General features: G+C 36.6%; 1 protein-coding gene across 2 annotated transcripts in view; it reads left to right on the forward strand.

The window, feature by feature from the left end:
* Positions 1-295: 295 nt before the first annotated feature.
* LOC129222376 (LHFPL tetraspan subfamily member 2a protein-like) overlaps positions 296-24,240 on the forward strand; it is a 71,392-nt gene continuing 47,447 nt past the window's right edge. The window contains exon 1 of one of the 2 annotated variants that reach the window (XM_054856873.1): positions 296-415. Coding sequence is in view for 1 of the 2 variants with exons in the window: in XM_054856872.1 (XP_054712847.1) it covers positions 15,535-15,570 (36 nt within the window). In the remaining variant the exon portion in view is untranslated. Of the gene's footprint in view, positions 416-15,426; positions 15,571-24,240 lie in introns of those variants that run through there. The other variant, XM_054856872.1, reaches the window with a different exon arrangement.

A 24,240-nucleotide genomic window follows, 5' to 3' on the forward strand; every position in this document is an offset into this window, starting at 1 on the left:
TGCACAAAAGACAAGAAAAATAAAAACACAATTACATAGAATACAGGGGAGGGCCAATTGACCCCCCCCCCCACCCTCCTTATCGTCTAATGACGGGCTTGCTATTAGTCTGGATTAATGTGAACAGTAATAAGTATTCTTTTGGCTTGCTCATTCCCATTTGCATCTGCTTCGCTCAACATAAAAAGAAAATCATCTTATTTTTTTCCTTTTGAGGAATAAATGACCGTCGCCAATCTGGCAACCCTGTACTTAGGCTCTTTGGTTGAGCGACCGCTGAGCTGACAGCCGGCTTGTTTTCATTGCTGCTTTGCCTGCCTGGCTCAGAAGGAACAGCGCTTGAGTTCCCGCTCTACGTTGAATCATCTGGAAATCGCTTTTGCTGTTTGAAGATGTTCTCCAGCAAGTAAATTGGGTAAGTAATATCTCGAATTAATTGTAATCATACTAAGTAGTGCGGGAATTATGTATGAACATCACCTCCCCCTTTCTTTGCAAAGTTATGATTTTGTATTAAAATTCTTTACTTGTTTACAATTTAGATGCTTTCGGTTTTAATATCCGTGCTCTTGGCCCGACATTTAAAAGGTCGGGCAGGCCCGTCATTTTCCAGGGGACTGGGACAAAGAGTATCTATTCAATGTAAATTGTGTCGAAAAACAACAAAAATCACTCCTATATATGTTTGAGTACTTTTATTTCTCAAAGTGGGGGAGGGGGTGTAACCCCTTTAGACCCCCCTAAATAACGAGCCTGGGGAAGGGTCAGGTTGAGGCATTGGGTGCCGGCTCACGGCACCGAAATAGGGGGGAGGGCACCAAATCTGAAGTAAATTTTCAAAAAATTCGAGCAACTTCATATCGTACTTTTGCAACATAAAAAAATTATCCTTTAAATTTCAATCTTTTTTGCAAATCTCAAATCTTCAGGCTGAACGCTATGTTTACATTATTGTTATGCATTTCCAACTTATGTAACGGATATATTTGATATTTAGGTCTTGTTGCAAATCATATGCAAAATTTCCCTATATTATGCCTAATCGGGGCAGCTGGGAGCTTAAGCGGGCCCCCTCCCCCTGTAAAACTGGTAAAATTTATACTATTTGAACTTCTCAAGGACCGGGACCGGGACCCTAGTTTTTTGTTTAGATTGACATTGCCTCTCGTTGACCCTGATTATTATGTACATTTATCACACATATTTTGCTTTTTGTATTATTGCTACTCAAAAAAAAAATGTATTATGTATGATAATGGCGCCGGGTTTTGAGAATAAGGACGACGGGGGGCGAGGGAGGGGGGAATGGCGCCCATATGCAAAATTTTTATGGGGGGCTCAGATATTTTCCCCGTGGTTTAGCAGAATATTTTTCCCATGCGAACCGATTTCAGTACAGATTAGAGTTATTAAAATTTGACATTTTTTACAACCAATTTTTATGAATTAGTTGTAAAGTAATTAATGGCTGGAGAAGGCTTAATGGCTGGAGAAGAAATGTTTTTACATTTTTGCATTGAAAAAAAGTACTAAAAGCAAAGAAGTTTTATCTTCTAAGGGGGAGGAGGCTTGAACCCCCAGTTGCCCACCATATGGGCGCACATGGGGGGAGGGATGTTCAAACACGACGTACATAAAACAGGGATGGATATCCGAAACCGAATAAGGTCTCAAATTTTTACCCTCAAGAAAATGCTTTAAATTTACGTGACAGAAAATATGAACTGACCGAAGGCCACTGATTAATTCTACTGGTAGGTTTCTGTGGGAACATCAATGGTTGAGTGAGTGCACTCTGACTGACGGACCTTCTCAACCCCTCCCCGGGTCCCAGGGCAGACCGGCCCATCGGCCCGCGGGCCGATGAACCCTGAAACGCCTTCTCGGCGCCTTCGTTTTTTTTTTTTTTTCTTGCGTCCTTAAACTTGTGCTCCCAGGTCCTTTTCGCCCTTAAGTATGCGCTATATCGTTTTTTCTTTCCTTCATTCTTTTTTTCTTCCCTTGAGCCCGTGCGCCTTTGTTTTTTCTACGCCCCGAACCTGCTCGCCTTCAGTTTTTTTTTTCGTCCTAAAACCTGAGTGCCCTAGTTTTTGTTTGCGTCCTCAAGCCTATGCGAGACTTCCCTTTTTTTTCCATCCACACTCTCGTACCTTTGTTTTTTGCATTTTATTTTTGCGCTCTCGAATGTATGCGCCTTCGTTTCTTATTGCACCCTCAAACCTGTGCGCCTTCCGTCTTTTTTTTACACCGATGCGCCTTTGTTTCTTTATCTTTCTTTTCTTTTTTGTGCTCTCGAACCTGTGCGCCCTCAAACATGTGCGCTTTTTTTTTTGCTTCTTCAAACCTGTTCGCCTTCGTTTTTTTTGGGGGGGGGGGGAGTCAAGGTTGGCGCCCTCTTGGGGGACCCAGCCCACCCCTGCCGAGACCTTAGTTTTAACATAATTTGCCAATCCTAATGCGGTAGTTTTTTTTACATGCAAAGACTTATCCCCCCCCTCTGCACAGAAGGAAAATTTTGCTAGTGCTTGTAGAGTCTCCTATTACGGGAAAAAACACATTCTGAGAGATAACTGCTGACAAAAAAAAAAAAAGTCCACCCTCAACACTCTTTGAAAAAAGAAAAAAAAAAAAAAAAAGCTGAACGCTGTTCATTTGTAATTAATTTGGGCAGTGTGAAATAATGTGACGATATGTTAACACTTCAAATGAAAAGTTCATCCACCAGACTCTCTTTTTATCTTTAATGAAATATTTCTCTAACTACTGTTTCTTTCATAACCTTGACATTGTGCACGAGTTAGTTCCAAAAAGTCACGAATTGAGGAAGCAGATGACGTAATCGCTCTCGATAACGCTCTTTTTACGAACCGCCCGTTTTTTTCCCCTGCGTCTTTCCCAGAAAAAAGAAGTCCATATGTGTTTCAAGTTGAAAAGGGATTTTTTTTTTCGGTGCTGTTGTGATGTATTTCAGATGGCTGTTGGTTAATTATATGGAAAATAAATTATGGCCGTGTTCGTCATAACAAATGAGTTCATCCCAAAAATCCGATCATTTAAGAGGTGCCTCATCATTTGTGGAAAAGGAGTTCTGGCATTCGACAACACGTATTTCATTACTTTTTAATTTTATACTGAAGCAATTATTTAAGCGTTTTTATTTAATTTCCAATCCCATTTTCAGATTATTCGTCAACTAATTACGTTCCACCTCCCACCTACCTCTTTCTTTCAATCCTCTATTTCTTCATTTTTCAACTTTTCTAGTCTGTCTGAAAATACGAAAGCTACGACCCTGAAGCATCCTCCCCCCCTCCCCGTTCAAATCGTAAGAGAGAGTCATATTTTGTTTTCAGGGCTTCATTTTCATAAAAATTCCCGGAAAAGAGCCCGCCCACTAACAACATCAAAAATCGTCTAAATTACGAATTTAGAGCTTCAATTTCGAAAAAATCCCAGACCCCTAACCTTATTCAATATGGATTGCAATTGCATTTTTAGAACTTCCATTTCGAATTATTCCCGGAAAGGAGCCTTCAGGAACTCCTCTATCTAGTGTGACCAAAGAACGAAGAAAATTGCGTTTTTACAATTTCGAACTACAATTTTTTCGTATTACAATTTCAAAAAATTTAATTGGGAGTATCTCTGAGAACTTCTCTCCGTAACATCATAAACGATCTAAAAACTTATTTCAATTAAAAATTAAAAAAAAATCAGGTAGTTGTGTTTTAACAACTTCAATTATGAAACATTGGTTTGTGGAAGGTAAATCGATCGGGTACATTCCTTGCTTCTCATTACTTCCTCTAATGTCAACAAAAACGGTCTATAATCTCGTTTTTAAGACATAAATTTTGAAAAATTTTTGGGGATGTTGTCGAACGCTTCTTGCCCCAAACATTACAAAGGTTCGTCTAAAACTGCTCTTTTGAAACTGAAGTTTCGGAAATTTTCCGGGGGAGAACCCCCTGAGACCCCCTAATCCTGCGTTTTCACATTCGAGTAGTGACTTTCAAAGTTTACCCCCTAAAACTATTTTTGGTTGCGCCACTGCGTGTGTAATGTGAAAAATTATGGCCCAGCAATATCTGATACACAGTGGCAGATTTACAAATTTGGGTTCATCGCAATGAGTTTTGTGAGGGTTCTTAGAGATGAATAGAACTAGGGAAAATATTTTTCATGGACCGTTTTGGATCCTGTTTGGGGCCCGTATGTCGTTGGGGTCGCTCGCATTTGCGACTTGGTAAATCCGCCACTGGACTCGACATTCATAAATGTCTATTTTTCTAATTTGATTTTTATCATTTATTTTTCATCAAGTTTTATACGTGTACTATCATATACAAATATGCATCGCTGTATATGAGATGAATTTTCAGCAAAATATAAATTACTTATTTTCAACATTTTCAGCTATGTTACTCATCTTTCTTCTAAAGTTTCCGTGCACACCCTCTTTTTTTTCTCCCTATAGTTTACCTTCTGCTACTTTTACGACTGCAGTACTATGCAAATGTACTGCCGTGTGCAGGTAAACGGCAGTATCTGCAGAATTGAGTGTTTGAGATGTTTGAAGAAATGGTTGGTGGATTCCATACTAACAATGAGAAAATGTTGGAATTAAACGGGTTTTTTTTCCGCGCTTTTTTTAGCGGAAACCAAATAAGAGAGCTTGTACAGTAAAGATAACGTACAATAGATGAAAAAAAAAAGAAAAATTTGCAGTTACTGCCCTTTACCTGCACACGGCAGTATAGCCGCCAACTCTTCCGATTCGCTCGGAAGACTCCAGAATTTTGATGCCTTCTCCCGAATGAAGTAGTAAATATCTCCCGAATTTTCATCAAAGCAACGAAATTTCTCCAAAAATTGTGGGTTTTAAGTGATTAGAATTTCGAGAAAAATCCCTCGGTAAAACGATCACGATCGCAAAAACGAGACTTTTCGTGCACTAGTACGGAAGTTATATATGTTGAAAATTACTGAAACATGTTTCTTTCATTTTCCATTTTTTAAAAACTTTTATTTCCCAAAAAATGGAGCGAAATGTTAACTATTTTTCTTTGAACGTCCTAAATTTTTGTCCATTTGCAAAGAACGTTCATAATAAAAAAAAAATTATTTTTTATTTATTTTGTGCCTGTGTGTGTTCTTTTTTCAAATCCTCAGCTTATGTCGGATTTTTTCCAAATTGGGCACGAGGACCTTAGATACTCAAGAATTCACATAGTTATTGATACACTGTTGCTCTCTGACTATTAAATGGCGCATAACTAGAACCAAACGAACATAATGCGAGACAAATAGCCAACACCTTTTTTTTTTCGCCGTCAAAACCCAATTCTGCCATGTGCAGGTAAATGGCAGTATCTGCAGAAATGAGTTTTCGAGATATTTGAAGAATTGTGTGGTGGATTTAATACTAACATTAGGAAAATGTTGGAATTAGACGTTTTTTTCGCTTTTTTTTATCAGCAGAATCCAAATAAGCGAGTTTGTACAGTAAAGGTAACGACAATAGGCGAAAAAAATGAAAAATTTGCAGTTAAAGAAAGAATCTGAAGTTAAGGAAAGCTCAGTGTCTTTTCAGAGACCCCTTACTTTTTGGTTGGGGATTTGTCTCTAAAATCTACGCAAAAATATTAAACCAGGGCTGCGGAGTTTGGGGGGGGGGGGAATGTTCGACTCCTATTCCGAAAATTTTAGAGCATTGGACTCCGCTTCATTACTCCAGAATCGATCCGACTCCGCAAGCACTGGCAGAGTTGCGGGCTTTGAGGGAAAATTACCCACTCCGACTCTTGGTATTTTTAACTTTCGACTAACGACTCCAGCTGCTCCGACTCGTTTTCCCCAAAACAATTCCGACTCTGCAGCCCCGTTAAAAACATAAACTGATATTTCTAATAAAAGTTTTAAAATCGTTTTTGGATTCCTAAGTAAATTCTTATTGAAACCTCCATCTTCCTGAGCCTTTTCAATAATCAAGCCCGGCTCGCCGTTTTATTTTAATTAAAACGAACTGATGTGTGCCTCACATTACTTCCTTTTACTCCAATTGAATGTCATTTTCCCATTATTGGTCATTTTAATGTGATTCACTATTTTACTCTCTAAATATGACCAACAGTGGCCAAATTGAAACCAGATTTAAAAAAAAAAAAAAAAACGCCAAATTTGTCGCCAAGTTGGTGACAAAATTTGGCGACCAAAAGACTGGCGATATATCGCCAAGTGTCCGCCAAATTCTAACACCACTTGAGTTTACATCGAAATTAACAATGATTTCCCCCCCCCCAAAAATGGACAAAAGACCCCCTTAGAAACACCCGAATGCAACCGAAAGGGGAGGTGCACAACTAGACCCCACTAGGAGTCTACATACCAAATTTCAACTTTCTAGGACATACCGTTCTTGAGTTATGCGACATACATACGTACATACAGACGTCACGAGAAAACTCGTTGCAACTAACTCGGGAATCGTCATTATGGATATTTCGCGTGTCTATACGTTCTTAGGCTCTTATCCACGTGTGTACGAGTCGAAAAAAAAAACTCAACATTCATTCGGGGGTGAGCAAAATGGAAATTAAGGTCGATTTTTGAATGAAATTTTTTTTTACGAATACAATACTTCCTTTTTTGTAAAAGGAAGTAAAAATGAAACCATCTTTTCCTTCTCGGTCTCTCTCTGTCACGGCAGAATTTTTCACCAACGAAACTTTGCAAAAATGCGATAAATGACCATGAACTCCTCCGTCCAAAGTTATGGACCGTAATCGATTAATCAGTGTTGGTTGTCATAGAAACTGGTGCCATTAGGATGCCTCTTCTTGGCTCTCAAAGTTCTTCGTCGGACACGGAAATGTGCGCCTCCAAGGCTACTGACCAAAGTTTTATGTGTTTTCAAATGACAGAATTATTTATTTTACTACATAGGGGAAGGCGAGATATCAGCGTGTTATCAGCATGTGCATTTACGTTAACACAAGCTGCCAATCACAGCGAGGGAGAAAAAAATCTTGAATTTTGACGTCTTTGCTCAAATTATGGTTTTTGCAATCACGAATTGCGATAGGACCCTACTCGTTGAGTTTCTTTTTTCTATAAATTGGATGGAATGGAAAAAGCCAAGAAATTTGCACCCATCATATTATGATAGGACTAGAATAGGTAATACAAGGCACGTCCATAAAAAAGAAATGGTGATTTAGGATGTGGTAACAAAGCTAATGATTTTATGGCTGATATTCATCAGTACACTTATCATGATTATTTACTGCGTATAACGTAATGTATTTTATTTCTGATCAATATTAAATGATGGGAATTAGTAATCTGGAAATTTTGTATTTAGATGAAGTTTTGCTGTTTAAGTTCATTTATGTTGATCTTTTTATTGAAAAAAACACGTGATTTTTCACACACACAAAAAAAAAAAAAAAAATTAAATATGAAATCTGTTTGAGTCCTGAAAAAAGTATGAAAAAGATCAAACTGCAGACGATTCGTATCTATGCTGCTGAAAATTACGCCCTCCAAATAAATATTAACAAGAAGTTCTGTCTAGAACTATACGAGCTTATTTTCCCGTATACCCATACTACTTTCTAGTACCTGATCAATATGCTCAAAAATAGCTAAAATCGCAAATTGTTTCAAACATATTTTTTAAATACTTTAAGCTGATTTCTAGGAATAAAATATTCCTCACTCATCTAAAAAAATTAGATGCGTAAAAAAATGCGTAGAAAAATGCCAACCGGCTTGCAGAGGCCCGTGGGAGGTAGTGCTGGTGTCCCTGGTCCAAGCTGAAAAAGGAACCACAACATCAAGGACGGTCAAATGAAAGCAATAAGCAATCGTGATTGCTCAAAAAAAAAAAAAAAAAAAAACGAACAAATAAAATAGCAGCACCTTTTAAACAAAGCAGCTACTACACTTTTTCCATTAAAAAAAAAATCTTTAACAGCTTTCAAAACGAAAAAATAAAATAAAAATTATTAAGCTCATTAAAATAAATACATCATATCAAAAAAAAAAAAAAAAAAAATTCGAATTTTCAAAATTAATTTTAATTCTGAAATTTTGAATTCAAATTATGTTTTTCGCAATCACGAGTTGCGACAGTGCCCTACTCATGGGGGGCTATTGTTTCTAGAAACAGCTCTTGTCCCCCCAAGCCTACCCCTCCTCCTAGGCGGTTACGTGTGTATAGTTGTGTGTGTACGTGCAGGCGTGTGTGTATATGTAGGCACGCGTGCGTGCATGTGTAGGCTTGTGTGTGTGCGTAGACCTGTGTGTATGCACGTAGGCGTGTGTGTATGTGTGTAAAGGCTTGTGTGTATGAGCGCGCATGTGTGTTAGACATGGACGCCTCCGACCAGGAGAAGCGGAACATGCATTTCCCCTGCATGCTTACAGCATTGCCGGACTCTTCAACCGTTCCTCCGCATTAATTCTTTCAAGCACTTAGAAGCGAAGGAGCTTGAATCCTACAATTGAGGAAAATGCTAATTGTTAAGCATGGGGAAATATTAAAGAGGGTAAATACTGTATCAGAGTTTAGCTCTAAAATTAATTAAAACTTAAAATACATTTTGGAGAATCGTTTAATGATTCATTGATTTTTTTTTCAATGGGAGGGGTTTAACCCCTAAAACCCTCCCCTTGGACACGGCTCTGTGTGGAACCGTAACGTGGGCAAGCCAATTGGCGAGAAATTCATCATGCATTATTTGTTACCACCATTTTTAATATGCACCTCCACAACACATGACGATGCTTATCGCGTCATCCCATTATGCTTCTGTTGCAAATGGCACATATACTGCTATCTGTCTATCGACAGATTCACCACTTTCACCAGCGTATTCATCTCCCAATACGGGACCAAACAGGGAGACCAAAAGACCTTTTAATTTTCTACTACGGGCAAAGCCGTGCGAGTGCCACTAGTCATAAATACAAGCGCCTGACCGAAAGATAAGAAATAACGAAATATTTTTTTTTTTACTCGCATTTACTATTCTGCTTCTGTATGTACATTTAAACTATGATTTTTGTATATATTTATCCAAGGACACTCTTCATCACACTTATTTTTACCCGTTTCACGTATCAACTGGTTACTCACGCAGAACATTAATACGAATTCCATAGCGTAATATTCCACATAATGCGAAATGCGAATTCCATAAAGTTGAGCAAAGCTAACCCAACGCTGTTTGATACAAACAGTGTTCCCACTACTTTAAAATTACCCGCAAATTTAAATACGGAAAAAATCTTTTTTCCCCGAGGTTTTTTTCCCCAGATTTTCCCCAAGGAAAAAATTTTTCCCCAAAGAATTCCCCTCAAAACCCATTTCCCCAAAATTTCCCCAGAAAGCACCAGATTTCCCCAAAATGGGGAAATTTTCCCCAATCTGGCAACACTGCCAAGGACGGTCAAATGAAAGCAATAAGCAATCGTGATTGCTCAAATACAAAAAGAAAATCGTTTCTTTTTCCCCTGTTGCCAAAAATAATTTTTTAAATGAATTCATGCACTTACCAAAATAAATAAAAACAATAAAATGTCAACTTAAAGAAATACTTTTCATTGTCAAAAAAAAAAAAATAATAAATAAATAAATAAATAAATTATATTAATTTGAATTTTTGGCATCTTGAATTCAAATGTTTTTCGCAATCACGCGCGCGTGTATGTTTGTGTAGGCGCATGTGTGTGTTTTTGTAGGCGTTTGTGTGTGGGTGCGTGTGTGTAAGTGTATGTATGCATGTGTGTGAGTAAGTGTTGTGTACGCGCGTTCATGTGTGTGTAGGCGTTCGCGTGTGTGTGTGTGTATGCAGGCATGTGTGTTTGTCTCTGTGTGCAGGCATGAGTGTGTGTATGTGTGTGTGTGTAGGAGTGTGTGAAGTCGTTTGTTTGTATGTGTGTGAGCGTGCGTGTGTGTAGGACATGGAGAAGCGGGACCAACCAGGAGAAGCGGGTCTCCAACCAGGAGAAGCGGGTAGCTCAGGACCGGGGGACAGCCGCGCCTGGAGGACGGCCGGCGGGCGGTGGTGCTGTACTGCCGTGCTAAGCACAGATGTGGTGTCTGCACATATTATCAAAATTGAGTTATTGTCACCAGGTGGTCGTTAGTAATTTAATTTACCCAAATCTCAAGTTTTTTGGCAATTTGTAAACGCGAAATATTAAAAAAAGCTTTAAGAAAAAAGTCGTAACTGCAAATTTGCTTAGTTTGCTAAGGCAATGTGAACGTAAGTGACAAATACCAAGCCTTTAATGTGGTATCTGCTCAGTTACCACTTTTTTCCTTAGTAATTTGTAGATACGACTTTTACACCTTAGTAAAGCAGCAAATTTAATAATGTAGCAGTTTATTGTAACACAGAATATTAAAATTAGTTTACCGTTGAATAATTGATACAGGTTGATAATAAAAACTAATACAACTTTGCATAATTGTTAAAGTAAATATTCAGCTTTTTCTATTTAAATGGTTATTTAAAATGCGAATTCTAAAGATGAAATGCATGTAAAATATTCACCAATTCTTTCATGCAAAAAAAAAACGCATTTCATTCTACGGCCAATAATATTTTTTTTTTATAAGTATCGTCTGCTGTCAAAATTATCTTCATGTTCGGTAAAAATGAATCTAGAAAATAAAACATTAAAAAAACACATTCTTTGAATATAAAAAACAGAAAATTGTTATGGATTACAGTTTTAACTGTCCGGAGTTTTGAATAAAATGGTATCTTTCAGAAGATAGATTCTGCTAGATTTGTATTACCAAATAAAGCGAAACAGCCAAGTCCAAAGAAAGCAGATGTTTTCAGTATTATTTAATGATACATTGAGCACGTTTTCCTAAGCTACTTTTGTCGTATCTGTGTAGATACCCCAAAAAATGCCTAGTAATTGTCACTTACGGTGCAAATAGCTTAATATATGGAAAGGTTTAGAAAAGAAAATTTGTCGTAACTACATTTATTAATTTCAAATTAAGATTTTTACAAACATACTCTCTTACAGGTTTTAGACAAATTATTTACTAAACAACTACCGCAAGTTGAGCATTTAATTAAGTCATAAATCAAAGAAACGAGTTGTAAAACTTTAATCATCAATTTCTCATTTTGAGCTCTACTGCAGATACCACATCTGTGCTTAGCACGGCAGTGTAGAGGCCCTGGTCCAAGCTGAAAAAGGAACCGTAACATCAAGGACGGTGAAGTGAGAACAATAAGCAATCGTGATTGCTCAATAATAATAATCGTCTGCGCATATCTTTATATAGAAACATGAATGACTTCGAGTTTATTCCACGAAAACTAATACATATATTAAAACTTTAGCTTGAAAAAAAAAAAGTCATATCAACAACAATTATTTCGCAGTTAAAACCATAGCTGCGGAGTCGGAGTTAATCTCATTTTGAGGTAAAAGAGTCGGAGTCGAATATCCGAGAATCGGACTCAGTCATTTGTCCTCCGTGTATAAATTTTTGCCAAAGCTTCGAAGTCAGTCGAAGTCGGGGAGTCGTAGTCCGATTAATTATCGGGCACAGGAGTCGGAGTCAGGTACCCCTAAATTCTCGGAGTCTGGAGTTTGGCGTCAAGAGCTATTTCCAACAAAATTTGTTTGAAGTAAATCCGCCTTCAAGTACGGAATCTACATTAACTTTCAGTTTCCCCGTAGGCGCTAATGTTAAGGGATTTGAACTGTTCAAAATTGAACGGAAAATTGTTCAAATCAAGAAGATATTTTATATACAAGTTTTTCATCAAAAACTTTTTCTTACAAAGTTTGTTTGACGCAAATTCGCCTCACAGTTCGAAATTGCCTTGAATTTCCCCGTAGGCGCTAATGTTAAGTTTTTTTGAACTGTTCAAAGTTGAACAAAATAGTTCAAATCAAAAAGTGAAATATGGGAATGAGGTGTTCTCGCCGAGATCTTTCGAACACAAAAAAGTTTGTTCGAATCGGACTATTCATTCAAAAGTTATTGGGGGGACAGACCGACAGACATTTTTCCCCATCTCAATACCCTACTTTCCAATTTTTAATTTTTCGATATTTATTTAATTATTTTATTTATTTTTGACTTTTTTTTTGTTTTTCGCGATATTTTTAAGATGCATTAAGCCTTCTTTCATGCTCTTTCTGACTTTTACTGGGAAAGTGGGCTAAAAACAACAGTTGTCATATGAAAATCAGAGCAACATCAATTTTGGTCAAGTAAGGAAAAAAAGCAAATCGTGATTGCTCAATAAAAGAATAGGAAGTTGCAACCTATTAAATGTTCATATTTTAGCTATTGGATATTGTTAATTGACCCTCAAAACTAAAAAATTCACCATCGCCGAATTTTAAAACACCGTGGTTGATTTTTAATGAATTTTTAAAAATCCACGCGCAAAAGTGCGCGCTTCTGAAACGTCACGAGCCTACGTCACAGGGCGCGAATGGGCAGCCTTCCGCCGAAGATCCCTTGTTTTCGCTAGGAACATTTTGAGCGCGCTGATATTTTTATTTTTTAGAAATTCAATAATCCTTTTGAACACACTATGGAGGCCGGATTCGTTAAAGCACAATCTAAATAATCTTCCTCAAGTAACACCAATGAGATATTCGAATATTTTCGAGAGGATGAGAGGTTTAATGTTCCAGAAACGCGAGGAGTTAAATGCGAGGAGAAAGCCTTTTACGTTTCGTCTTCGAAGTCGAATGCGTGACCTTCGCTTCTCCCCTATCGGAAGAGGGGATGACGTCACTTCCTATGCCATTTGACGTCACAAGAGCTTGAACTTTAAAAATTAATTTAAAAAAAACTACTTATCGTATCGCAAAATTTTTTTCACCTATGATGTTCATACATGTTACTCTATCATATAAAAATAAAATTGAAAAATCGAAAACTTCCCTATTTTGAATTTCTGCCTAGAATGAACTGCCATTGAAGAGTTTTAATATCTTTTAACTAAAAAACTTATTTTTCTGCAAGACTTTGACTGTTTTCTGTGTCTTTTTTGACGTACACTTTTATACCATTTTATGTATTTTTCACCTAACCCATCGATTTTATCAATATTGTGCACTATAATTTTGTAATTGCGTTTAGAAGTAACAAAATAAGTACGATTTTTAAATTCCTTACAAGTATCTCAGCTTTTATTGACGTCTTGACGTTAGGAATTCGTTGTTTTTTTTAATTTTTGATCAATTAAAATTGCATGTTGCTGTCACTTTGCCCGTACCTGACTTTTCTGTAGGCCTTAGTGAGTGGTTGACTGCGATGTATTATTTTAAACTAGTCGACCCGTGCGGAACTCCGCACTTTGCTTCGAAACGTTTCGGAAGGCATTTCGCTCTTCAAAAATTTCAAAGAAAGAACATTATGAAGAAGAACCGAAAAAAGTAAGCGCACAAGAGAAGGCATGTAATTTGAAGACATCAGTAACAAAACCTTGGTAAATACAAGCCTGTGATAATTTCATCATCGCTCACCTTTTGGTTGTACGTAATTTCAATGCAAGCATAAATATCATTAAAAGTGTGGCTGAGTGACTCGTGAAAAAGCAGTAATTTTGCATGTGAAAAAACAGGTTGTGGCAAATACAGTCCAGCCCATGTGAGCATCTGTCGGAAAAAAATGAAACATTAAAGAGATATTTATTGGCACGAATTCGAACTGGCGCCATTCTGATTAACAGCACGACACTCCAACAAACCTAGCAATTGCGCCTTCCTTTTCGAATGCTATTCTTTGAAGGAATGCGTAATAAAAAACAGCAAAAAAAAAAAAAAAAATCATGCGTCTATGTTTTGTCATTAGCCAGCATGATACAATTTAAAATTATTCGTAAAACATGGAATTTGATTAAAGAATGAGGAAGATCTCACGAAGCGATTGAAACAAATATTCTAGAGAAGTAATAAATTCGATTGAAAATAAGTGTTTTTATTTTTGAATATTGAACAATTTCCCATGGCAGGCTGCTTTAACTGTTACGGCTTAAATGCCCGCACAATTTTTTCTTTTAATCGAACCCTTAAAATTCAAAACCAAAACCAGTCGAACTGAGTTCGTTTTTTAAGTGTAATTGTTCGAACGTAGACAAAATGTTTTTTTTTTTTTAGAAAGTAGAGGAGTAGAAAATTATTTCTTACAAATGAAGTTGATAATAATTTTAAAATTATAAAAAAATTAATGGCAATTGCGAATTTTTAAAATTAAATAAAGAACGAACCAATAACTAATTAGTCTTTTAGAGATAATTGAGTGAAACATACTGACGAGCGGCTAGATATCCAGCTCAAGTTCTTCAAGCGAAATTAATTACAAACATTTTAAATTTGGTAATAAATATGAGATAGCAACAGATAAAAATTAGAAATCACAAAGTTTTCTCTGATTTAGTTTTTAGGCCTCGGTAAAGATTGAATTTTGCGTCTTAATTATTAATGGATTCGGTGTCTGATTTGTCTGTCCTTTTTCAGGATCAAATTTTTAACCTCAGAAGAGCGTACTAGAATTGCAGCTTCACTTCTAATACAAAGCCGAACCCTCAACTTAAATAAAAATATATAATACTAAGTTGTTTACGCCTAAAGTAAAATATCCTCAAAAGACGGGTTTCTGTACTAATATTACAATCAATTTCGAAGTACACAACGTGTTTCACATTTATGTTAAAGAAATATTTCCAAACTAATAAATATTGAAGTGTCATTTTTCTCTTAAGATTATCAGTTATTCATATCCGTAGTTTCATATAATATTCACGAAATCGCTGTGAAAATATTCTAATCGCATTCATTAATTTAGTGGAACCCTCACTCAGCCTAAATATAAAGAAGCAACGCTAAATCTTAAAACAGAAAGCCCAAAAAGCTAAGTCCGCGCGCAAGCGCAGTTGAAATGGCAAATTTGTGATAACCGGGATTTAACGTTTAGTTTGCGACACTACTGTTTTCCTCGCAAAACGTTGTTGAGTTGTATTTTCCCATAATCAATTTAGCACTTTTTCATTAAATTGTCCAAAACAAGTTCACTTTGAACTTTTGTTAAATAATTTAGTTAGAAAAGAAAGGGCGTGGAAGTCTTACACTTACAATTAACAAAAATTTATATTTCTTTTTTTTTCCTTAAAGAAAGAACGTGTGATTCTGACACACAACGTTCTGGTAAAAATGATTTTTTTTGTTTCTTCACAACACGGGGAGCAACGCATTTCTTACGTCAAAGAGTTCATTTCGCTGACGCAGTCAGTTTCAGTTACAGTTAATGGTACAACATTTTCTGGCAGGGTCATGAAAAAACAAAAGCGTTTTTGTGTTTGTCTTTCTCGACAATATTCATTGGAACAAAGATTCATTCTGTTCTGAATTTGTCGCTTTTTATTCATGTTTTAAGTGGGTATACGACAGCGTGTTCCCCTGTGTTCCAGTCACATACCTAAGCTGCAGCTCCTCTCTTCGCCAGAGTTCTAACTGTTAGTTTGTGCAAACATGTTCAGAGATGGCTACAAGAGCTGGAGTCGAGAAGTAAGAATTCGTCCACCCTTTATTATTATTTTTTAGTGCATGTAGAGTGTTTATTGTATTCTTTGGAAGGGAAAGAATTACATACGTCCAGGCCCAGCAGCGGATACAAGGGGAGGGTCGTGGATCGTGACCCCCCCCCCTAAACCGTCGACATTAGTATCCGTCCACATTGTGTTCAAACACTGAATGAATGAAATGTAAACAATTTCAGTTGTCTTTTCAATTTATTAATTACTGGTGGTACCCGCACGGCTTTGCCCGTAATAGAAAAATTAAAAGGTCTTTTGGTTCGTCTGTATTTTTATAAATAATATGAATTTTCTCGCCAATCGGCTTGTGCCCATGTTACGGTTCCACGTTATGATAATTTCGTAATTTACTCGTCCATCTTATGATAATTTTGCTCGGGAAAATGTTCTTAAAATTGAAATAGAAAAAGAACCACATCGAATTTTCGAAAAATGCACCCCCCCCCCCCCATGCTACAAATTAAGTTTGCCAAATTTCATGAAAATCAGCCGAACGGTCTAGGCACTATGCGCGTCACAGAGATCCTGACAGACAGAAAGAGAGAGATCCAGACAGAGAGACTTTCAGCTTTATTATTAGTAAAGATTTTTGAAAGTAATTTTTTAAAATTTCTCCTTTCAATGCTTATGAAATTTATTTCAAACGTTTATGCCTATTAGGAGCCCAATTCTTGACCGATTTCGTACTTTTTATTGACACTCAAGCATTTTAAGAATTTTTTCGTGCCCAAAACCGTAGGTTCGTTCGGGGAGGAGGGAATCATTCTTTAGCATGACCTCTCCCTAAAATGGTTGTCTGTATCCGCCCCTGTAACCAGGCCCCAGGTCCAAAGCCATTTACACCCGTAAGAGAATCGGTCAACAAGTGCATGATTCAAATTACTATACTGTAGGCCCTCATTAATAGGGGATTCAGATCGTCCGAATTAATGAAAGTACGGATTAAACAAAATTACCTATAAATTGAGCCAAGCATAACATAAGCCAACTACTGTAAACAGTAAAAATTGTACTTTGAATTTAAGAGAATCTCTACATAGTATAAAATGCAGTCTCCAAAGAGCGTCTGTTTGCTCAAACGCGCAAAACTCGAGAACTACCCATCCAATTTCGCTGAAATTTTCACAGCATCTTTCTTTTAGCACCGGAAAGGTTGGCAGACCAGTTCGAAAAAAAATCCGATGAATAGTTATTTTTTTTTATTCCGATTGAGGGCCAATTTTCGCATAAATTCCGGAATACAGGGGTGAAAAATTCATTTCAAATTTTTGGAAAATATTTATTTTGTGTTTCCATGGTTACGCTTTTTAAGTCATCCTTTCTCATTTGAATTTCTTAAAAGTATTTTAATATCTGTCGCCATTGTTTGGAAAGGAAATTTTGGATTATGTTTTTTTTTTCTTTTATTTACGCTTGATTGTTGAATATTCGTCCCTTGACACAATTTTTATTTTCAAGATAGACCTGGCAAAGCCGGGCAACGCAGCTCGTGAAATATAACTCTATTAAGAGAAAATTACAAAAATGTGTGCGATAACTCTCCTTTTTGTTTTTACGTTTTGCACACCTAAATGGCTGTCCGGATTAAGTTAAGTTCGGTTTAATATGGTACGAATTAATACGGATTTACTATAATACCAGAAATAATTTTTTAGGAGACAGCAAACTAAACTGCTAGAATCTTCGAGCAATCGTTGATCCGGTTCTTCGAATGATCCGGATAACGTTGATGAGACAAACCTTTTTGACGTGATTAAAAATCGAGCTTCTTCCTTACTCATTAAACTAAAATAGCAATAAGTATAAAGAACAAAATAGTATTCAATTTGAAACGGAAGCACGACATTTAAGCTACAAATTTGAAGAATTTCCGAAATATGAAATTAAACTTTACATGTTTAAAAAGATTTATCTGTTAGTACTTTTTTTTTAATCTAAAACCTTCTCTGTATGGCTATTGATGTACGAACCTGTTTTAAAAAATGTAGCCGCCCGTGTTCCCCTTACACTTGCTTTAGTTATTTTGGGGAAATTAAAATTTTTGTGGGCACTTGGTACGGTTTAAAATCTTACCAAATTTGCAAGAATCATTTTGGGACACTTTCGATAATACTCCCCCTCCTTACTAATTTTTTATATAGAAATATTGTTGCCAGATGCTGAGATACTTTTGGTCAAAGTAAAATGGCGCTAAACGGTTTCTCCGAAATGTTTCTAAAATAAGTTGTAAAATTTGGCGATTGTTTGAAATCGTGCAAAAAGAAAAATTAATGGAAGTTTTTGTGCGGTTTATGGATTTGCCTAATTTAGTTGTTGAATTATTTTACACAGTATTTTTTTTTAAGTATCTTTGATTGGCGATATTTTGTTTATATGGTGAAAGCTGAGAAACATTATTACGTAGTCTTTGGGCTCAAAAACAGCGACAGTGGAAAAACTGCCAAATGCATCAGCTACTGAAATCTTTCTGAAAAAATTCTGGCGATATTTCTGCTGGTTGGTTGGATATAGTGAGCAAGTGTCCAATCAGCATAAATAATAATAATAAACCATTAATTACAAAAGTTCCGTTTAAAAGTAAAATGATCAGCCAAATCCATTTATTTTAGCCAATCTTGTGGAAAAACGTTACTTTAAGATTTGACTTGAGAAAAGCCTCAAAAAGTCAGACGAAACGCAAAAATATTCAACAATACAACAATTCTTGGGAGTTGAGATGACACACTAAATAATGACTTGGGTTGATGAAAGCCTTCGAACAGGGAACAAAAAAGCTCATAACTCGTTTTTATACAACTTAGAAACTTCGAACAGATGCTATCTTCAGCAGAAAAATTGGCGCTTTCGATGGACATATAATGTTAATATGTGCACGTTTTTTTCCACCCCATATTGGGGCATTTATGCGAAAATTGGGACTAAAATTGGAATAAAAAGGGAACTATCAATCGGATTTTTTTCGAACTGGTCTATAAACCTTCCCAGTACCAAACTGAACAAACGGTGAAAGTTTCAGCCAAATCTGCCGGGTAGTTTGAGATCTTAGGGAACAAATTTACCAAACTCCATTTTACTTTCTTCTATAGTCCGTGGAGTTGTGACAAAAATACCCAAAACATTTCACTTCCGGATACCAGTCTGAAATTTTGCACAGTGCTTATGTACATATTTAAGAACAAAAATCCGCCGGGAGGCATTTGATCAGAGGTCATGAACCCCCTGTGATGACGTCATCAAAATGGCCGCCTTATTAAGAAAAGTGCGTTCGTTTAACTGCTTAGAACTCTATTATGGATCTTAATATTGCGATATTAAAGTATATCATTTAAAAGCACTTTAAAAGAGCTATTTAATAGTGATTGACTTTTTTTCCTATCACAAATAGTTTAAGAGTTATTACAAATAACGTCATCAAAATGGCCGCCTGAAAAGGTAAGTACGTACGTTTAACTGCTTCGAACTACATTACAGATCTTTATATTGTGATATGAATGCATATCATCTGAAAGAGCTTTAAAAGAGCTATTTAAGAGATATTGATTTTTCCTCCTAAGACAAGTAGTTTTAGAGTTATTAAAATTTCCGTCATTAAAATGGCCGTCGCGAAAAGGTGAAAAGTTTCGTTTAACTGCTCAAAATGCCATTAGAAATCATTCTTCTGTAAAAAATAGCTACACTAATTAAAATCTCTAAAATAAACTATAAAAATATGCATTTGTTCTCCCCCCTCCCCCTTAGTAAAGAGTTTAAAAAATTTCACTGCAATAACGTAACTGCATAGGGCGGGAGGGGGGGGGCATTCTCATTGAATTGTTCCAACTGTTCCGCCACATCTAACCCGCACTGAAACTTTTAATTAAAAATTCCTTACCGGATTCAATACACATATGTATTGTCACATAATAATTCACTTCTCCTGCAAGTGCGAACGTCAGCCGTCTCGCGGCAAGAATCAGAACTACTACTCGATTTTTTCCCACCAATAAGCTGTAACTTTGGATTGCAGTCCACCTAGCTCGTTTCTTTCCAGTTCTGCTGTTCTCAGCAATAATTAATTCCATAGTGATATGTTTATTATTCAGATATAATTTTCAATAACTGAATATTTGACTGGTTAATGCTGTAGCAAATAATATCAAATAAAGATCAGTCATATAATTCTGTTACGGTTTGAAATCGATAACTTCAATTGTTGGTTCCATCTAGCATTAAAATTATCATATAGCTTGTATTCATTTCTTTATGTCCTTTTCAATAAACAAAACGTATTTAAAATTCGTAATATTTTTTAGAATAAATGTTTCTCCTTCATTTGGTCCATGTGACCTCAAAATACTAACCTAGCTTGCAATCATTTCTTTCATGTGCTTTTGAAAAAGTAAAATATTTAATGAATTGAGTGTTTGTAATCTGGGTCCCATCTACGCCCTGCTAAAATCTATTCAGTGGCCTATGCTGAATGAGTATGGCGAAGATAAAATGTTGGTCATGTCAGGTGGTCTCCACATAGAAATGGCTGTTTCATCTGCAATAGGTACATGGCTTGAAGGAAGTGGATGAACTGAACTTCTAGTAGAAGCTCATGTAACAACATCGGGAAGAGCAGAAAGAACACTAAAAGTTTCGCATATGAAGAGAAGTTCGATAAGCTCACGACTTTGCAGTAACTACTCTCCAAGTTCTGTTAGAGAAAGCGTATCAAAATCGAAAAGATACAGAGGAAACATTTACAGACTGGGTTAAGCGAAGATCAGAAGAATTGCCTTAGTTTAAGTACTGGAAGATCACCATGGAGCTAGAATGTATATTTTTAAATCTGGTGCGCACTATTCGTCAAGGGAATTTCTCAGATTTTACTGTCCCTCTTGAGAACATATGTCCATGGATGTTTGTTCTTGATCATACAAGTTATGCCCGATGGCCTTCAGTATTTCTGTTCAATTTGAAGCAGTTACCAGAGATGCATCCAGCTATTTTTCAGGAGTTTCATAGGGGAAATTTATCTGGCTCCAAAACTGAGAGGAAATTTTCCAGGATGGCACACGACCATTTGCATGAGCAAAACAACAAATTGATTTAAAAATCATCAACTAATCTATCACGTTTAAGTCATGAGGCGTCATTAATACAGTGGATGGTTGCTGGACCGGAAGTTGTGCGCATGATTGGGGAGTTTGAAGAAAATCAGAGCCTGAAGTCTGACGTCAATACTGAAAAGCTAGATACTAGATACATGAAGATACTAGAAGCTTTTGTATTCGGTATGAAACTCATGTTTCCAGCCTAGTTGAAACATTTGAAGAACACGGGAATCTTTTCGAAGATGACGATTTAACTACAGTAAACAGCAACAAAATTGTTCTCTCGGAAAAAAGTGCCATTTCTGTGATGTCAGCGCAAGCCAATTCAATTCATTTGTAGAAGATCGCTTAGTGTTAAGAAAATTATCCATACATGATGTTATTAAAAGAAACAATCTCCTCTTGATGAGCAGAAAAATATATCTGTTCAGTCCAAAGACAAGCAAAATATTGTTGATTTGAGGAGGGGCAGCACTCTTTTTACTGAGCTATATGTTGCCTGCCAAGCAATTCAAATAGATGTAAAAGAATTTTTTCTCATGAAAACAGCTCGTGTCCACCTTCTATATCCAACTTTGGCAAATTTAGGAAACCAAGAAAAAAAGTCCGACGTAGTTTCTTGTATCGTCCAATCAACTGGACTGGTTTTGACAGCTATTCCGGAAGCAATTGTTCATTTATGGGGCTGCACTGATTCCATGCTTGTTCCTCAGTCTTCTGGAACTGTCCAACAAAATTGCGATCAGATTGTGAATATTAATGAGACTAAAAAGCGTTTATAGGGTAGATTTAGTTTTTGACCGGTATTCAAAAGGAAGTTTGAAAAGCGACACGAGACAATAGAGAGGATCTGGACCAAGAATGAGTATTAAATCCAATGTTTTGATGCCAAAGTCATTTACTAAATTTCTTGCGAAAGATGAAAATACAGAGGAGCTTTTTGAATTGTTGGCAGAAAATCTCGTGAAGATGGATCTACCAGATGGGAAGCAGGTTGTATGCTCCTACAAAGACACTGTAATTGCTTGAGTCAAGAACAGTTTTGAAACCATGCCTCCCGTATTCACGAAGAAGCCGATGCGAGGCTATTCCTTTATGTGCAGCATGAATACTCGAAATACTCAGGTCATGCAAAGATCACCGTGAAAACTGTTGACAGTGATGATGTAGTGATTGCTATGTTCCGAGTTCCGAAACTGCAAGAGCTATGGGTGGAGTATGGAAGTGGAAAATATCTGCGGTATCTTCCCATCTACGTTTTGCACCGTAAAGTTCCACAAGGTGTTCCAGATCTTCTGCCTTTTTCCCATGCCTTTACATGAGCACACGGTGTCTAGTTTTACCAGCATTGGTAAAACTAGGTACTGCATGGAAAATGTGGATGGCAATTAGAGATGTTGACAAAGTTTTTTTTGCACTATACTAAAGTACCCGAGAGCATCAATGAAGACGATGAGCATTTCCTACTTATTCAGCGCTTCGAAGTCCTGACGAATCATTCATCAAGCTCAATGGAAACAGCAAATGAGGCTAGGAGAATTTTCTTCACCCAGTAAAACAGACCAGTTGACTGTATTCCACCTTCTAGCAATGATCTTCTGCATCACCTTAAGAGAGTAATATTACAGTGTTTACCGTGGACAAAATGTCTTCAGCAAAATTTTCAGCTCTTGGATCCATATCAGTGGGGATGGGTAAAAATTGGTGAAGAGTTTGAACCTCTTTGGTATGCACACCCCGAAATAACAATGGAGAAAATTCAGGAACTTATATCAGGCAAGTGCAAAGAGATGTCTACACGCTGTCGATGCGTCAAATCAGATCTGAATTGTACACTTCTTTGTAGTTGTGAGGGTCAGTGCAATGCGTAAAACGTTCTTTACAAACACTTATTACGGTTTTTGTTGTAACAGGTATTTTTTCTTTGTATTAAAACATGTAATTTTCGTCTATTTGTCTTATATGTTTAAAATGTAAACATTTTAACAAAATTGTTTTATTATACGATAGCATTAATAATTAAGTTCTCGATCCATTTGGGGCGGTGACTTTGATTATTTCTGCATTTTAACCTTTCTTTCATTCAATATAAAAGTAATATACTGACATAAAATGTTAAAACATGAAATACAAATTTAAATTTACTGAAATTGGAAAGGTTCTTTTATAATGCAGGTATAACAGTAAAAATTTTACTCCAATATCGCAGAATACAGGAAAGTCAGTTTTCCTACCAATTTTCACGTTGATATTGTAATAATAATTAAACTATTTGTCTTCTTTACTAATAATAAAGCTCAAAGTTTGTCGGGATATCTGTCCAGATGTCTCTCTGTGACGAGCATAGCACCTAAACCGTTCGGCCTATTTTCCCGAAACTTGGCACAGAATTAAATTGTAACATGTTGGTGTGCACCTCGAAGCGATTTTTCGAAAATTCGATTTTGTTCTTTTTCTATTTCAATTTTAAGAATATTTTACCGAGCAAATTATCATAACGTGGACGAGTAAATTACAAAATTATCGTAACGTGGAACCGTAACATGAAGCAACTGTTGAAAAGGCCAGGGCCACCCAGGGCTGTCGTGCACCTGAGGAAGGAAGGAAGGAACCGTAAAATGGCCAAGCAAATTGAGGAAAAATTCATCATCCATTGTTTGTAAATATACAGACGAATCAAATGAACTTTTAATTTTTCTACTACGAGCAAAGCCGTGCGGGTACCGTTAGTAGAAAATATATTTAAGCACTGTTGAAGAGCTTTTTTAAACGGCTTTCAGATAATGTATTTGAATTTTACAAAATTATGACCAATTATGTAGTTCTAAGCAGTTAAACCAACATGCTAACCAATACATGGCGGCCATTTTGATGACGTCACCACAGGGAGGTCTTGACCTCCAATCAATTGCCTCCCGGCGTTTTTTTGCTCTCTTATATGAATATAAGTGCTGTACAAAATTTCATACTGGTATCCGGAAGTGAAATGTTTTTGCACAAACTCCACCGACTAATACCTAATATATATAGAAGAAAGTATTGATTGCAAATTTTTGAATTTCGAATAATTCGAACGTTTTGGTGTGCTGAGTCCATTTCGACTATATTTTGGAAAATGTCTGTCTGTGTGTGTGTGTGTGTGTGTGTGTCACGTCTGTGTGTGACCAGTTTTGTACGCTCTACAGCAAAAACTACCGCATGAAATCGAACGAAATTTGGTACACATATGTGCCCCTATGTGAACTTGTGCCCATTGGTTTTTGGCGCGAATTCCTCCAAGGGGGGTGGAGCAATGGGACGTTTTTTGAGTTACGCGTGATTGCTATTCCTCAGGAAGTAACTGGCGGAATCAAACAAAATTTGGTCCATATGTTGCCAGTAACAGGAACAGGTGCTGATTCAATTTTGGTGTCAATAACTCAAACGGGGGTTGAGCTATAGAACGTTTTTTGTCGTCAATTGTGACTGCTGTATCTCAAGAAATAATGAACGGAATGAAAGAAAAATTTATCGGCAAGTAGCCCTTAGTGGGTATAAAAGCTGATTTTATTTTGGTGTCA

Source organism: Uloborus diversus, chromosome 5, assembly GCF_026930045.1.
Source record: "Uloborus diversus isolate 005 chromosome 5, Udiv.v.3.1, whole genome shotgun sequence".
NCBI lineage: Eukaryota > Metazoa > Arthropoda > Arachnida > Araneae > Uloboridae > Uloborus > Uloborus diversus.